Raw genomic sequence first — 18,873 nt, 5'->3', positions numbered from 1 at the left:
ATTGCTCAATATCATTATAGGGAAATCAACATAAAAACGCACACTCACATATAAAGCTAATGATGTTCCAAGGCAGTAATCTTATTACTGATTTTTATTGCCCTATTTTAAGTTAAGTTATCAAGTTGTAAAGCTAGGAGTAGTAGGGGCATGTACCTAAACACAGCTGTGTCAATTTGTTTTGCTACATACTTGAGAACGATCTTATTAATTCAAATGCAATGGGAATCAGAGGGAGGGGTTCCAAACTTCAAAAGCACACCCTGGATTACGTGGATATTGTTTGTTATTTCCTAAAACTAGAAAATATTGGAGTAAGAAAAAAACACAGTTAAAATTATAGAAAAAGAATGTGCTCTTCCACTTCCCTGTGTGAGGTGTAAGAGAGGGAAGAAGAGATCCAGCATTGTGCACGGGCGCATCTCTTTTCCGCTCTCTTCCTCTTCACACAGGGACTCAGACAGCAGCAGGAGCTATTGACTCCTGCTGCTGTCAATCAAATGCAGTAAGGAGAAAGTGTGGGGTGGGCTAAGCCCTGATGTGTGTGCCTATGGAGTGCAGCATGCACTGTGTGCCCCCATGAAGTAGATAAGAAGCCAAGATCACGGGGGGGAATTCCCAGAAGAGGAGGTTCAGGGACACCCTGTGCAATACCATTACACAGAGTAGGCGAGTATAACATGTTTATTACTTTTATTTTTTTAAAAATTACCTTATTAACACTTTAAAGAAGAGCTGAACACTCTATATGGACACTCTGTTCTCAGTGCAGCCAAGCTTCCTCCTGCTGCAGCATCTGTCAAACAGTTTTGTTCAAACAGTAAACTTTTAATGGTGGAGCCTAATGGAGATTCACTGAGACTAATTCCCCATCAGGTCCACTCCCCTTGTGACTGAGAGGTGGTTCACATCAGATGCAGTCAGCATCAAAAACATATACACAGTGTTTCCATGTGTTCCACTAGCCCAATGGTCAGCAAGCCGCGGCTCGCGAGCCACATGCGGCTCTTTGCACACTTTAATGCGGCTCTTCTGTGTGCCGGGCGCCCGCTCTCCTCCCTCCTCTCGGGCGGCCGCCCCAAAAGTCAGGACTCTGCAGTTAGCCCAGCAATGGGCAAACTACGGCCCGGCGGACCTTTTAATCCGGCCCGCGGAGCGTGGCAAACATTGGCTGTCAGGATGTAGGCGGGGCAGCGTGACGAACTCCTCTCCTCTCACAGTCCGCCCTGAAGACCGGAACGGCGCGGGAACACGGCGAGAGGAACGCGCGGAGCAAAGGTAAGTGAATTGACACAATATGGGGAATGAATTACTATATGGGGGATGAATTACTATGGGGGATTAATTACTATATGGGGGATGAATTACTATGGGGGATGAATTACTATATGGGGGATGAATTACTATATGGGGGATGAATTACTATGGGGAATGAATTACTATATGGGGGATGAATTACTATGGGGGATTAATTACTATATGGGGGATTAATTACTATATGGGGGATTAATTACTATATGGGGGATGAATTACTATATGGGGGATGAATTACTATGGGGAATGAATTACTATATGGGGGATGAATTACTATGGGGGATTAATTACTATATGGGGGATTAATTACTATATGGGGGATTAATTACTATATGGGGGATTAATTACTATATGGGGGATGAATTACTATATGGGGGATGAATTACTATATGGGGGATGAATTACTATATGGGGGATGAATTACTATATGGGGGATGAATTACTATGGGGGATGTATTTTCAGTTTTAAAAATGTGGCTCTCAAAATAAATTTCAATCGTGGTTTTGGTGAGATTTGGCTCAGTTGAAAAGAAAGGTTGCCCACCACTGCACTAGCCCTAGTTCACATCAGTGCACTGTGTTCCAGTACAATCAACAAAAGTAGAAAATTTGTTCTGCATCTTCTCTGTACAAAATGCAGCAAAATGCATCAGAACACATCAAAAAATGTGTTTGCAGAAACGCATCTGGAACACAGAAATTGTGGTGTGAACAGGCCCCAACATCAAGAAGTGTGCAGATCCTTAGCCAATGGACAGTCTGCTATTGGCTATAGAATGCACCTACTGCCTGTTATCAATCACAAGGAGAGAGTGGACCTGATGGGTAATTAGTGTCTTCGCTTCCTTATCAGACTACATTGTCACTGCTTATTAGGAGGTGGGTGGCTGTGAAGTGGACAGCATTCTTAACAACAAGTGACAGGTGGGGAGTAGAAGGGTTGGTGGCGGCAAATATGCTGCTCTACTCCAGAGTGTACAGAGACACGCACTTTGCCTGTCTCTATATGCCAACTTAGAGTTGATGTTAATTACCTTCAGTTTCACGGTCTACAAACTAGAGGTAATTATGTTTTAATTTGGTGCATTAATGGCGCCACTTTATAAAAGTGGCACTATTAAGAACTACTGGAATTTGCAGCATGTGTCAGTAAAGCTACCAAAACAGGTGGTGTGAATTTGTGAATGTGGGGCAAGCCATTCATAGTACAAAAAAAGTTTCATAAGGGATTTATTGAATTCCCCCGTTCGTGTCTTGTGGCTTTCTTAGAGATTCTTTCAGCTGCTGTACAAGCACAGTGCAGGACCTAGGATCTTCAATGACATCCCAGCTTCAGCTCTGCTGGTTGCACAAAAGGTTGTAGACTTACACACTTCACTATTTAGTATGTCTTTAAGCTCCTATACTGGAAGGGTAGAGACTGTCACTGCATAGAACATTATGTATTTTCCCAGTCTTACCCTGTGTTCTCCCTTCTTACAGCATCGCATTTCATAACATGTTACACCCATATTAAGGGTGTAACATGTTACTGTAGCACCAGACCCCCCCCCAATCCCCTGTTGAGACAGCGAATGGTGATCTTCTCATCCGGCTCGCTGTCACAACGTAATAAAAACACGTTAATGCAGGGTTCCGCCTGCCCAGCAACTTCATTCATTCACTGAGTTCTGTCAATGTGAAAACTACAACTACCAACAGCCTTTATGGCTGGCGAGTTGTAGTTCTCAATGGACTACCATGGTGCCGTTGAACGCTCTGGTAGTTCATTGATTCTTGTCAGTGTGAAACTGTCTGCTCATATGATTTACGATGAGTCCTGCATGGCACCCGCGATCTGCTGATTATGGGAGCAATTCTTTCCAGGCTCCTACAAAAAAAAAATGCACATTTCTTCAGCTGCACAAAAATATGTTTATTTTTTTTTTTAAAGTAAACTTATCCTATAAGGCAGTTGTACTTTTAAAACAAGTAGGAAAGGGTGATAAAAAAAGAAGGGGATTACGGAGGGGTAGATCCATCCCATTACACACCAGATTTCTGTCAAAGAAGAAGAATAGATTATACAGAAAACGTCCTGTGAGAGAATGAGATCACTTCCCTCTGTGGTAGCAAGAACCTTATCACCTCCCTCAATGCAGAGGAATAGACTAGGAAAGACATACAGACAATATTAAAAATATAGATAATGCAAGGTACAGATTAGCAAGTATGCCTGCATGCTGGGGATCAGTTTTTAGAAACTAGTCCAACTCTCCCAGTAAAGGTTGCTGGACAGCATAAACGATTTTGCAGGGAAACAAATCTTTTCCCGTTGGATCGTTCCATTTTTGACATTTTGACAGTTAATTTTTAAATGGATTACAATATTTTTTATTAAACATATATGAAAATGAAAACATATTTAGATAAAACATGGTCTCTTTTAAAAAAGGCCTAAAATATTAAATATGATTATTTCATATATACCACTTGCAGACAGCAGGTTGTGAGCCTTCTATTATCTGACAGCATTCGTCCTAAAAATATACCTGAATCTACCCTCCCATTATATCCATCAGAGAGAGGACCATTTGAAAGGAAATGTATACTATATTTTCAGTGAGTTAATATTAAAGTTTGCCTAATTTTTGCGAAGACGTTCGCATTTCTACATGTTTAGTATTAAAGACTTATACTTTTTGTATTGAACATAGAGAATTAGGATTAGCCATTAAAGAAAATACCAGTGGCTCAGTTCTGTCAATTTTCCTCTGTTTAACAACTGTTTATATAAAAAAATAAGCCAAAGAGGAAGTGCATTGTTTTCAATGAGTAGACCAACTTCTAGGCTTGTGTTGGGAGAAAATGCAATAAAACGTAACAATTTTATAGCACTGTAAAGCAAGATGCATCGTCTGCATAAATAGAAAGAAAACATGACGGCACCTGTATACATACATAATTGCAAATAATGCACAGAATTGTTTTTAAACATTAACACATATTAATAGGATTACTTATATCAAGCTAATCTATCTTGCTATGTATTAAAAAAAAATTGTGAAAGAAATAAAAGACTATACATTCCTTTTAATACACCAATAAAGAAAAAGGTGGCCTTTACAAATAGAATATCAAGCATGCATTGCATATATACGCCCTATAACAAAATGTTTGTAAAAGAAAGATTTTCGAAAGGAAAAATGGTATAAAATATACAGTATGTTTTTCAATAACATATATACAAGTATATACATCTACACATACATACAAATACACAGACTGACCTTTCTTTCTAAAAAAATACTATTGAGAATGGTGTCATCATTTTTATAAAATTGCACGATACATTAATGTCACATTATTATGGGTAATAATTATAGAACATTTTACAAGATACCTTTTAATCTCTAATATGCCCTAGTCTTACCCCATGGTTGGATCCAAAGCAATTCCCTTGGGATTATACAGTTCTCTGTCAAGAAGAGTAACACAGGTGTCGCCATTTTTATTACAGACAAAGATCCGGTCATCAATGTCATCCACAAAGTAGAAGTTGCCCGTTAGCCAGTCTATGGCCATCTGTTCAACATCTGAAAGATGAAAGCAAAAATAGCTTGATGTCAAATATATAACTTTGCTAGCTTGCATGGCACACAAGCTAACACACTGTCCTTGGTATATAGTCAGAGAATCTGCAAAGAGTCATAAATCTTTCCTATAGCCTAATGTCAACTTGATGCTCACATCATTCTACACTGCAATCTGCCAATTCTCAGTCCTGCCACAAAGTATGCTCTGTTACAGGCATACCACAGGAAGATCAGGAAGGAAATACCAATTCCCATAAACACACAGGTTTAAAAAAGCCAGACATACATAAGGTCACAGAATAGGCATTAATATAGATTATATACAAATATATATCACACACAAAATAGACTTTTCACTATATGTGTTAATGCAAAAATAAGGGTTTAAATCGCACCCTGCAGTTTTATCTGTCAGCCCTTATGACACTACTGTCCTGTAGTGTCCTAGGGCTAGATTGTATACTACAGTCATTCTAACATGTTTCAGTTACTAAGGGCTATTTGGTTGTAATTAGGCTGGCATACAAGAGGACCATAGGGAGAAAACCAACTACACACACACCTACACAGTCACAAACTCCCCATACCAGTAAATACTGAGAAATGTACTTTATTCTTGAGGGCAGAATAGAGCACTGGAGAATAAAAGGAGGCAATCTCGTGCTACTGGTGGGGCTGGCATAAAAGTGAAACATTTGCTTTGCCCTGCATAGGTAAAGCACAGGCTCACTTTAATAGACGGTAGAATTATAGTACACAACACATGGACACCTTAGGGTTTATTTACTAAAGCTGGAGAGTCCAAAATCAGACTCCCTTCTGCATAGAAACCAATCAGCTTCCAGGTTTCATTGCCAAAGCTTCATTGAGCAAGCTGAGGTTAGAAGCGGATTGGTTTCTATGCAGAAGGGAGTCTGATTTTGGACTCTCCAGCTTCAGTAAATAAACCCCCTTGTGTCTGGAAGGATTAATCCCATAGTATAGAACACCATTGCATTTGCATTTTGAAAATGTTGTTTACGCCATATTTTTACCCTACCATCTGAAAGTTGCAGAAACCAATCTGCCTACTCACCTCCCACCAACAAAGCATTTTCGCCCACACAACTAAATATTTTATCTTTTTCGGACCATTCTCTGTAAACCCTAGATATGGTTGTGCGTGCAAATCCCAGTAGATCGGCAGTTTTTTTAAATACTCACACCAGCCCGTCTGGCACCAACAACCATGCCACATTCAAAGTCACTTTCCCATTCTGATGCTTGGTCTGAATTTCAGCAAGTCGTCTTCACAACGTCTACATGCCTAAATGCACCAAGTTGCTGTCATGTGATTGGTTGATAAGCAATTTGTGTTACCAAGTAATTGAACAGGTGTACCTAATAAAGTGGCCGGACGCAAAGACGCATATGTATAAATTGTTAATATCTGGTAATTATTATTTATTCTATTCCACGTTGCTCTACAGCAGTGGTGTCCAAACTGCGGCCCTTTGCTCGCTTTTATCTGGCCCTTGGGGCATTATTCCAACCACAGACAGCAACAATGGGGCATAGTTTCTGCCACTGATACCAATAGTGGAAGGGCACTGTTCCTCCCATTGACACCAATGATGGGGCACTATTTTTCCCACTGACACCAATGAGGGGGCACCATTTCTCCCACTGACACCAATGATGGGGCACTATTTCTCCCACTGACATCAATGATGGGGAACCATTTCTCCCCCTAATATTAAAGATGGGGCGTTGTTTACCCCCACTGACGCAAGGACATTTTCTACTCCCACAGACTCCAGTCCGGCCCACTTAAAGTCTGAAGAACAGTAAACTGGCCCTTTATTTGGAGATCCCATGCTATACTGTTTGGTATGAGACTTGTTAGGCTAAAACAGGCTATATGAAAAGTCAATTATTTGGGCTACTAAAAGCAAGTTAACCACATGCTCGAAAATATTGTTCCTCCGCTCCAAAGTGCTCTAGAAAGCTGTACAAATATACTGGTTGGTATAATCTTTCAAAACCACTCCAATACTTTTTTATTTATACCATTTAAAAAAAATCTGTATCTTTATTAGGAAAAGGACTTTTTTTAATTTTATAAGAAAAAAAAAGGAAAATGAAATAAGCAAAGCGACATAGCTGTAAATTTCACAACAGACAGAACAGATTGTCTGGTCCGCCCATGCTGACTCAGAGACACAAGATCATGGACAAACTGCCAATTGACCAGGGTAAAAAATAGGGAGGGGGGGAGGAGCAGGGACAGCCAAAATGTTAATAAAAAAAATGATTTCATATTGTTTGCACAGATTAATACAGTGTCTGCACAATCTGTACCAGTAAAACAGATTTCTTAACACTCTAGATGCTAATAATTTACATGTTGTTAGGGCAGGTCATACAAGATTTTGTAAAAATGACATCCACATTTGATAGGTGAAAACATTTTTTGGAGTGTCTAAGTCTAAGGCTCCAGTCACAATGGACACAAAGTTGCATGACAAATCGCAGCCCATTGTTTTAAATGCCACCCATTCAGATCTGTGCATCCTAAAGTAGCAGCGAATTTGAAAAGGTTCCTGCGCTACTTTAATGAGACTTAGTGTCAGAAAGTGTAAAGTTGGATCAAAGTTGCACTCCAAAGTCGCACTGGAAATAGCACGAATTTGGAGTTGCACAAGTGTGAATGGAGCCTAATAAAACTGACTTAGTGAAATCAAGAAATGAATCACGTAAAAATGCAGCGTGAAAGGGAGGATATCTGAAAGTACTGCACATTAGAAGGCTTTTGCGCTTCCTACAGGTTGACAATGCATGTATGCCAGAGGAAGTGCTGACATACCCACGCACCACTGTGACACAGAGGAGAGATGCTAGGGAATCTGAGCAGCAATTTTTCAGCACTGCCAGCCCCCTTGAGGAAGTGATATAGAATGAAAATAACTGTCAGGATTAATAGGTGAGAAGTTTTATTCTGAGGACAGCCTAAACATTAGAAAATTATGAGATGTATGGATACCATACAAAACTGTGCCACAACAGTGTGTGTGTGTATGTATTTTAACAACTGACACTCTATCACTGCGTAAAGATGCAGATACTGTCAGGGAAAGCCCTTGGTTCATGGTTCTCTGAGAGATGAGATGAGAGACTCATGGTCAAATGGGTGTTGCATATTAAAGGGAGTAGCTCCAGTTATGACGCCTATACACTAGATGAAATATCCCTTTTGAAAACGTGTACATTACACGAAACGCGTCAGAGAGGTGCCCCCCAGATATCTCTACATACCGCATGGCCATTGCTGGATGGCCGTCGTTAACCTTATTCAAATTGTAAGTGTGTTTTTGTATTTTTCTGTTTTTTGCATCAATAAACCTACTACACTATCAAAGCTTCTGGCCTGGGGCTCTTTTTTCTGAGGGAGCCCAGGCTTTTTTGAAGGTGCTCAGCATTTCCTACCCATCTGCTGTCTGATAATTTGGATAATCCCTCTTCTGTTTGATGTTGATATCCATGGAACCCTATCCCTCTGTCCTGGGATACATGACATCTAGTGGCAGGATTTCAGATGACAACCATCTTTCCAAGGTCCTACTTCCAGAGTACTAGGAGTAGGTCTTAATTACTCTATGCTTCATCTGCATATGCATCTGGTTAGTGCAATTTATACTCAGTATAATTTCCACAAGAGTCACGAGCATCCTACTTTATCGTCTGCTGATGCATCACGGAAGTCACGTTTTATCCTGTATGAACTTTATGCTGTGATCAGCTACATCTTTTACCTCATATCTGAGTGTTATTGAGTTTATAACTACTGAACTTATTTTACCTATGTATCCATTTATTTAATTTTGGCATTGAGCGCTGCATATTATTACTGTCTATTTACTACTTGAAGTTCCAGAGGTTTACTTCCTATGTCAGCTGCTAGCCCTTCTTCACCCCCCCCCCCCCTCAGTTCTCTAACAGACACCTAGCGCTTGGTTTTTATCTGTCTTCTTACTAGATGAAATATCGCTTGAAAATCTTTCATTTAAACAGTGCGTTTGTTTTACGTCCAGTTAATGGACACAAATTGAAAATTGGTAGTGACGTTTTTGAAGCAAAAAAAAAAACAAATCGAAGGAAAAGTTTGGAAAACATTTGTCGAACAAATTGAAAGGTTAATGTGTTCTTGCCCATTAAAAATTGAACTGTTGGTAATGCGCCTATGTGACCCAGAATCAAAAAATGGATGAAAAATTGATTATGTCCATTAAACGATTTATCATTTGAAATTCGGTCATTACATGATTGCAATATTGTTTGCTCTCACGACCAAGTGTTAGTTTATGAAAACCCGTTCAAATTATTAGTGTATGGCTAGCATTAGCCAGAGCTCCCTTCTCAGCAGACAGGTTAATGGAAAACATTTAAGATTCCTACAGCTATGCTACATAGCACAGATGGATGAATTGCCTACTGCAGCCATTGTATTTTGACAGCCGGCCCCACCACCAGTCAAAAATACCAAAACAGCATCCACTGTGGAACTAGCAATTTTCCGCTCAGCTCCTTCAATTTTTCAATGGAGGGTTGTTAGATGGGAGGAGGCTGACAGGGCCACCCACTAAGCAATTTTCAGCTAGTTCATCATAAATTGGACAACATTTGAATATTGTATGGCCAGCTTTAAAGACAGGCACTCTGACCTGGAGGATGTCTAAGGGGGTAATTCAGTCTACATTGAAGCAGGCTCGGGGTCTAGGAAAACCAACTAGCTATTGTATTTGTGTGATGCTAAAAACACCCAGCAAGGGTAACGCCTTAAGCAGAGTTTTGGATAAACAAAGATGGGAAAGAGTCCTAAAACAAATTTCATGGAGTGGATTGACTGTGAAAACTCCCTATTAATTACAAAATCTCAGTATAAATACATAAATAACGATCAGCCATAACATTATCACCACTGACAGGAAAAGTGAATAACATTGATTATCTTACAATGGCATCTGAAAATGGGTGGATATATTAGGCAGCAAGTGAACACATTGTTCCTTAAGTTGATGTGTTGAAAATAGAAAAAAAAAATGGGCACGTGTAAAATGTCAGTGACTTTGATATGGCCCAAATTGTAATGACTAGATGACTAGATCACAGCATCTTCAAAACTGCAGCCCTTGTGGGACTCTGCAGTGGTCAGGACCTACAAAATGTGGTCCAAGGAAGGAAAACTGACAAACCGGCGACAGGGTCATGAGCGACCAAGGCTCACTGGGTCCCTGTAGTCCAATCCAATAGATGAACTACTGTAGCTCATATATTTAGAAAAAAGAAAAAAAGATAATGTTGGTTCCCATAGAAAGGTGTCAGAACACACAGTGAATTTCAGTTGATTACGCATAGGGGCTGCATAGCCGCAAACCACTCGGGGTGCCCATGCTGACCGGTATCCACAGCCAAAAGCACCAGAAACAGGCATGTGAGCAGCAGAATTTGACCACAAGGCAATGGAAAAAGGTGGCCTTGTCTGATAAATTCAAGTATGGTTTGAAGAACACAAATTCTACAGATCTCAATTCAATCAAGCATCTGTAGGATATGCTGGAAAGACAAGTCCAATCCATGGAGGCCCCACCTTGCAACTTACAGGACTTAAAGTGGTTGTAAAGTCTGTTTTTTAACCTGTACCTACAAGTAAGCCTATAATAAGGATTACATGTTGGTAGTGTAAATATCTCCTAAACGTGCACTGTTTAAGAGATTTACCTGTGTAGAGCACCAGTGCGTTCGCTCTGAAGGAACGGCATGCTCGTACCAGAGCTGTGTGCCGTAAAAAGAGACTCCTGCGTGTATGCTAGTCATCTAGTAAAGTCATCATGGTTAGGCCATTTAAGCTGCCGAAGCCTGCGAATCGGAAGAAGGATTGAGTGAAGATGGAAGCCCTGTCATTGGTGACAGCGCGTCGCTGGAGGGCTTTGTTTTAAGGAAAGTTTCACATAATGTGCTAGTATGCGATGCATATTAGCACATTATGCCTTTGTCGTGCAGGAGAAAACTTTTTTCTTTTTTTTTTTAATGGAGTTTACTAAAGCTTTAAAGGATCTGCTATGGACAGCTTGATTACAAATACCACAACATACCTTCAGCCATCTAGTGGGGTTCAGGCCTTGACAGGTTATGGTGGATAGTCATAATGTTATGGCTAATTGGTGTATTTGACATAAACAGGCATGCCTGGATCCCATTGACCCACATTTCTAATTCAATGTAGGTAGATCAGAGCCAGACCTCTCTGGAACCAAAGAAAAACCAACAAAGCCAAATACACACATCATATTTAAATGCTATATCACCAAAATATCATTTAACTGAAGACATCTGGCTTAGTCTAGAAGCAACCATGGACGTAAGAATCATCAAAGGAATGGTGTGCTGATCCATTCATATCAGTGGGTACTTTTACATGGATTTTTCTAAGAATCTAAAAATATGCAGAATTCCAAAAAACACATGCCAATTACAACTTCTGCAGTAATAAATAAAAAATGGGACTAAAAGAATCTCCAGACCGTCTGTCATGGTTTACTTTCATCCTTCATAATTATGAATTCCTTCTGAATGCTGCTAACATTCCTGACAAGTTATTGATGCAGGTCCTGCAAATGGCAAAGACAATGTGGTTTAAAATCTCTGCCATAAGCAATCTATTTCCTGGCAGAACTTAAAGCTTTGTTTACATCAAGCCCTCATATGCTGCTGCAACGTATAAATTGTATGGAATACTTCTGAAATGTTCAAAATGGAAGAATGTAAGCAATACAAAATTTACCTTAAATAGAAAGCCTGAATCACTGAAAAGGAAAGGTGAAGTGCACCTGTGTTCATTGTGGTACAAGAGGCCAAGAATCGCCATTCTTCACGCTTTAGAAATTCAGAGTTAAAGATTTTACCTCTCCATTACAGCTGACTGTGTAAGGATATTCCATATTGTACACTAGATAACCCAGGCAGGAGTGCTTTCTGCCATCAGACATATTTTGCCAAAACTGGAGAAAAACTGCCATAAGGGTGCTAAGTGTTATTTCTAGCTACCAGGCCATTCCAGCATTAATAAAGTGTGAGAGACAGTGCAAGTACACTATATGATCTAAAGTTTGTGGACACCTGACCATCACACTTACAATATACTAGTTTGTTAAATATGCTATTCTAAAACCATGAGCATTGATACACAACTGAACAACACTTTGGGGCTATAATAGGTTCCACTGGAAAGCATGTCTGTGGGAATTTGGCCCATTTAGTAAAAAGAGCACTTTCAAGTTCTAGTACTGATGTTGAACAAGAAGATCTGGCAAGCAATAGGCATTTAACAATATCCTAAAGATTTTCAATAGGGCTGAGGTCAAAGCTCTGTGAAGGGAACTCAGGTCCTCCAAACCAAGCTCATCAAACCAACCATATAATTTTGGACCTGCCTTTTGGGCACAGTCACATCCTAAAACTGTCATTAAAAAGTTGGAAGCACACAGTTGTTTAATATTTCTTTGTATGCTGTGAAATTAACAAGAACCTTCATTGGACACACCAGCACTCAATAATTAGGAGGGGTGTCACATAGCGTTTGCCCTATACTGTAGTATGTGAGATTATCAGGTGTCCACAAACTTTTGATCACATAGTGTAGTTTGTTATCATACAATGAGATTTTCCAGCTTGTTTTAAATTGATGTGACTATAGCTATAGTGACATAAGCAATAGGATAGTGAAATGTATTTAAATTTCCCATGTGTGTGTGATCAAAATCAAGGATTTTCTTATTTCTGTAAAGGTGAGACTTACCTTTCTACACCCTGTTCCAAATTATTATGCAAATTCTATTTAAGTGTCACAAAGATGAAATATTTTGCTTTTCAGTTTAATTCATGGATGGCATTGTGTGTCAGGGCTCTTTTGATCACTGAAAACAATCTCGGACACCTCTGATAATTAGATTGGCTGGTGAGCCCAATTTAAGGAAAAACTACTAAAGGAGGGCGTTCCACATTATTAAGCAGAGCACCATTTTCAAGCAATATGGGGAAGAAAAAGGATCTCTCTGCTGCCGAAAAGAGTGAAATAGTTCAATGCCGTGGACGAGGTATGAAAATATTAGATATTTCATGAAAACTTAAGCGTGATCATCGCACTATTAAGAGATTTGTGGCTGATTCAGAGCACAGACGGGTTCGTGCAGATAAAGGCACATTGAGGAAGATTTCTGCCAGATCCATGCATCGGATGAAGAGAGCAGCTGCTAAAATACCATTACATAGCAGCAAACAGATATTTGAAGCTGCTGGTGCCTCTGGAGTCCCACGGACATCAAGGTGTAGAGTCCTCCAGAGTCTTGCAACTGTGCATAAACCTTCTATTCGGCCACCATTAACCAATGCTCACAAGCAGAAACAGCTGCATTGGGCAGAAAAATACATGAAGACTAATTTTCAAACAGTCCTGTTCACTGACGAGTGCTGTGAAACCCTGGATGGTCCAGACGGATAGAGTAGTGGATGGTTGGTGGACGGCCACCCTGTTCCAACAAGGCTGTGACATCAGCAAGGCGGTGGTGGAGTCATGTTTTGGGCCGGAATCATGGGAACAGAGCTGGTCGGGCCCTTTAGAGCCCCCAAAGGTGTAAAGATGACCTCTGCAAAGTATGTGGAGTTTATGACTGACCACTTTCTTCCCTGGTACAGAAGGAAGAACTATGCTTTCCATATTAAAATCATCTTCATGCATGACAATGCACCATCTCATGCTTCAAAGAATACCTCTGCATCAATGGCTGTTATGGGGATAAAAGGAGAGAAAGTCATGCTGTGGCCTCCATCCTCCCCTGACCTCAATCTTATTGAGAACCTTTGGAGCATCCTCAAGCAAAAGATCTAAGAGGGTGGGAGGCAGTTTACATCCAAGCAGCAGCTCTGGGAGACTATTCTGACATCTTGCAAACAAATTCAAGCAGCAACTGTCCAAAAAGTCACAAGTTCAATGGATGCAAGACTTGTGAAGCTGCTATCAAATAAGGGGTCCTATGTTAAAATGTAACGTAACCTGTTAAAATGTTGTTAATTGATTGAAATAGCTTTTGATTTCAATAAATATGCTGCAAACACAACAAATGACAATTTTCAGTTCTTTACAACCTATAAAGTGTTTTGAAACTTACGGTGCGTAATAATTTGGAACAGTGCATTGTAAGTGTTTTATGTTTAAAAAAAATACTGTTATCATTAGGAGGTTTGTTCAATAAAATTTGAATTGTACTCTTAATAGTTGATAACTTGAGAATTATGCTGACTGTTATTTACATCAATTATTTAGGTAAAGGAGAAAAATATCATTTGCATAATAATTTGGAACACGGTGTATTTGTTACGGAGTGCATTTACGTCCTTTTTCTTACTAAATGTACCAGCATTCTCTTTGTATCTCCAGTATTGTACCGGTGGTGGAAAGTGCATTCTGTTTGATATACAGTTTCTCTGTTTTGTTTTCTTGTGTAAACTTTGAAAACTCAATAAAACAGACAAAACACAAAAGATGAAGTTAGAAGCTGATTGGCTACCATGCACAGATGCACCAGATTTTGCACTCTCCCGTTTTAGTAAATCATCTCCTATGTTGGCAGTTCTGTAAGTTTTTGTTTTCTGGGGCTGGGCACAAGGTCAATTTCCTTATCAGGCCAGGACTTCACCAGTGCTGTTCGTGTCAAACCGGCTTTGTTTTTTTTTTCTTCTTAATAGAATTGCTGCTCATATTTGTAGGATGCTTCAAGCACAGAAAAATAGACTGCAGCCACTATGAAAGTTAATATGCTGTGTGGATTCCCACTATGAGAGGCAGTCTACCCCAAGGGACAGGGGAAGAGATTGGCTGCTATCAATACACTATAAATGGGGTATTTTGAATTTAAAGCTTATTTGCATGATTTGTGTTTTATTTTTCTTCCCCTCTCCCACTATAATTAATATGTATCTTGAATTGAAAAACATTTTGTATACCTTAATATGGAAATACACCCAAAAGGGGACGTTCCACTTGTTGGCATTCTCCCCCTCCACTGCCACACTTAGCACTTTTTGAGAGGGGGGGGTACCTGGTTTCGACAGGTACCAGCTCCCACGTATGGCTGAGTGTGTAATAGCGATCTTCCCCCTTTTCCTTCCCCTGCAACCTTCTGGGACACATCACAGGTCTCAGAAGACAGCGGGACCAATCACAAAGCACAGTGCTGTTCGCGCATGTGCAGAAGAAACCAGTTATGAAGCTCATAAAGGAATTTGGCTCCGGTCTGGACACCTGGACATGTAAGTGTCCTTATATTAAAAGTCAGCAGCTACAGTATTTGTGTCTCCTGGCTTTTAACTTTTTCAACTCTGCTTTAAGCATATGCGCACACCTTGTATCTTACTTTTGGTGCATACCGCTATTTCTCTATGTGAATGAAGTTCTGATTAGCTGTTGTGTGTGGGCTTTGGATAACAGATCAGTAATCAGATCTACCTAAATCTGAGACAGATGAAATAGTTCTGCCATGACAGATCTGATCAGCAGCCTAGATCTGTCAGATTTCTTGCACTGAGCATGTATGTAAGCAGGATGGGTTGTTGTGCGTGGGCAGATAAGTCATGCCAAGCTAGAGATATCAAAGCAAAAACTTACATCAAACAACTTCAGGGCACAGCTACTGCTTACATAAAACCATCAGAACTCTCAGACTCTAAATAAATTATTACAAGCTTTGTATCTTCAAAACTCTCACACTGCTTCATTTTTCCTACCCTATCAGGTACAAATAAGAGCAAGCTTCTTCTATACAGCTTTCAATGCTAACAGACAGCATGTATCTCTAGACAACAGTGTCTTTGTAAATGTGTCATTATATTTTTATCCAAGTTGGTCATTTTAGACTTAAGCTATCCGTATATAAATGAAATTCAAGCCGTGGGTGGCCTGGTCAGTACCACCTGGCTTAACAAACTGACTGAGAAAAGAAGGTTGGAAAATTATCAACTTAACAGGATTATAATTCTAACAGATTCAGTCACTGGTCGGGTATTCAGACAGCCGAGGGTGCAGAAGTTAGCGGACAACAAACCATTAGCATATAACTCTTGTTTTAGAATTACAGCAGTGCACTGCCTTCTGGAGAATCTAACCAGTTCAACAAAATGTGACTGTCAAAAAGTTGATAGTGTAGGAACATCCATCCCTTTCATTCCCCATGACAATGTCAGGTCTGCTGTTTGGTTAAAGTGATTGTGAACCCTTACATACAACCAGTGACTAACCTCAGGTGATACACAGAGAAAAAAAAACCCTCCTACATAAGGTGTACCTGTCTATCTGCACCCTTCTCTCCTCTACAGCCTTCTAAAGAACACATTTTTACAAAGCATCTCTGAGCTCCAGCAGGCAGGGGGTGGGATCTTATGTAACACGCTGCAGAGCACATAGCAGGGAACTGACTTTAACCTGAGATCTGAGTGGGAGGAATGGACACACACACCCTCACACACAAACGTGGAAACATGGAAACATGGACAGCTGAGGCTGTCAAATCACGGGCTGTGTGCTGAAGCTCCCTACTCCCCTGACACTTTTCCTTCCATTGTGTGTTGGGGTGATGAATTTCTAATGTTACAAGATGTAAAAAAAAAAAAATATCTGATGAAGATTATCTTTGATGTGACCATGTCCCTTATAAAGCCTGTTGCAAACCTGGGAAATTCAAATTTAGCATATAAACATAAAATCAGTAAACGGGGGTTACCTGTGGTGAAACCTGCATGTAAAAATGATCAACAGATTAAGGCATACAAACAGCTTCATTTATAAGCAAATCTAAAGCCGGCCACAGATTATGTGATTTTCTTTCCTGCAATTACGGGCTGCAGGAAAAACAATTGTTCAATTATCCCATCAACACAGTCAGTGTTGATGGGGGCATCTCTCCTGCGGAGCTATTATTTTCTCCAGCTTGTTGGACATGGTGAGTCATCTTTCCTGCCAGGAAAACACAGTGATTATTGCTAATGGCTATAGCTATAGCCGCTGGCAATAATCACGTGAAAAATCCAGGCTGGTTGTACCCAGCAATCAAATTGGGTACAATAATCAGCCTGCCCATAAATGGTTTGAATCTCAGCTGGTCCCTGCTAAACCGGTCAAGATTCGAACCATCTAAGGCCAGTTAATATTTCTTGTAAAACCTTGCTAGATTCTGTCCCTGCTCTGCTCATCATGAAATGGGCAGTAACATCACAGGTCAGTAAGGTGAAAGGAGATGGGACTACATCTTGGTCTTGAAAAAAGTAGATTGATTTCCTTTTCATATGACTGGGTAATTTAATTATATGAACATTCTCAAATCCTTTACTAAATTAGCTTCATTAGATTATTTCACACATTTTTGGGTGTTTAGGGAGTTTGCTACTTTGAATAAGTCCACCAACACTTCTGCTATAAAAACAAATGCACTCCTATTTGGTACCCTTCCAACAAAAAAAACAGAGCCATCAAATTTCTCAAAAATAACTTGAAAAGGACCAAAGTAAGTGGCAATTACAATTGTTTAGTCAATATTTAACGAAAATCAGACTTTGCTTTGGATTTTGATTCAACAGAATATTGTAAATAATAAAACAAACTAAGATGGCATGGTCCAAAATTAAGAGACCCTTAAACTAATATTTTGTTGCACAATCTTTAGAAGCAATCACTGCTAGCAAATGATTTCCATTGCTCTACATGAGAGTTCTGAACTTTCCAACAGCTAGTTTAGTCCATGCTTTTTAGAGAAAACTACTTCAGCTGTCTCAGATTTGAAAGACACCTTCTCCAGACTGCATGTTTCTGCTCTTTCCATAGATGTTTAATTGGATTTAGATTAGGATTCATAGGAGGCCACTTCACAAATATTTAATTGTTTTGTTCTTATCTATTCTTGGGTGCATTTAGCTGTGTGTTTTGGATCATTATCTTGTTGGAGAATCCATAACCTGAAAAAGACAGAACTTTCTGACATTGGGTACTACATTTCACTGTAGAATTCTTTAATAGTCTTGAGATTTCATTGTTCCCTGCACAGATTCAGTGCACCGCATGCCAGACTTAGTAAAGCAGTCCCAAAACATAACTAAGACTCCTCCATGTTTCACAGTAGGTACAGTGTTCATTTCTTTAAAAGCTAATTTTTTATTTGTGAATGTAGATTTGAGGTGACTTGCTAAAAAAGTATTTCCTTTGTCGCACCTGTGCAAATGACATTCTACCAGAAACACTGAAGTGTGTCAATATGCATTTTATCAAATTCCAGGCTGCTTTTCATTCAACAATAGAGTCCTCCTGGCTTCTGCTTCTTCCTTTGAATCCACTGGTGCTCAAAAAGCAACGGATGGTGTGATCAAGCACTGATGTACCTTAACCTTGAAGTTCAGCTTCTCTTTGGAAGTTTTCCTTGGCTCTTTGTATACCATTCACACTATCCTGTTTAATCTGTGGTTGATTTTCCTCTTGGGCCATGTCCAGGAAGGTTGGCTACACTCCCATGCACGTTAAACGTCTTAATTTCTGTAACTGCAGTCACAGAAACATCAAGCTGCTTGATGGTGTTCTTGTAGTCTTTACCCTTGACATGTTGGTCTTTTTTATCTCCTCAGGCTCGACTCTCTCCTTTACTTTATCTGGTCCATGATCAATGTGTTGCACGTGATGATATCAAACAGCAGAGTTACTACTTTTTCCTCTTTAAACAGGTTGACTGACTGATTACAAGATTGAGGACAAGATTGAGGTGTGTAATTACAGAAAACAGTTTGTTTGAGATCACATTGATTCAATTATGTATAACCTTTTCTAGGGGGACCCACAAACTTGTCCAGCCCAGTTTAAAATATATTTGTAGAATAAGCAATAACTCATCTCTTTTATAACTTTCTTTGCTTT

At 39.7% G+C, this 18,873-nt stretch overlaps 1 protein-coding gene across 2 annotated transcripts in view; it reads right to left on the bottom strand.

Moving 5' to 3' along the window:
- Positions 1-18,873, bottom strand: part of LRP1 (LDL receptor related protein 1) — a 441,174-nt gene that overhangs the window by 236,476 nt on the left and 185,825 nt on the right. For both annotated transcript variants that reach the window (XM_089681129.1, XM_089681140.1), the window contains exon 7: positions 4,727-4,889. In XM_089681129.1, the coding sequence (XP_089537255.1) occupies positions 4,727-4,889 (163 nt within the window). The remainder of the gene's footprint in view (positions 1-4,726; positions 4,890-18,873) is intronic.

The sequence above is a fragment of the Staurois parvus genome, unplaced genomic scaffold (genome assembly GCF_062004578.1).
Source record: "Staurois parvus isolate SC_StPar_1 unplaced genomic scaffold, SC_StPar_1.0 ptg000017l, whole genome shotgun sequence".
NCBI lineage: Eukaryota > Metazoa > Chordata > Amphibia > Anura > Ranidae > Staurois > Staurois parvus.
The sequence above is the reverse complement of the archived record's forward strand: the minus strand, read 5'-3'. Positions and strand labels throughout refer to the sequence as shown.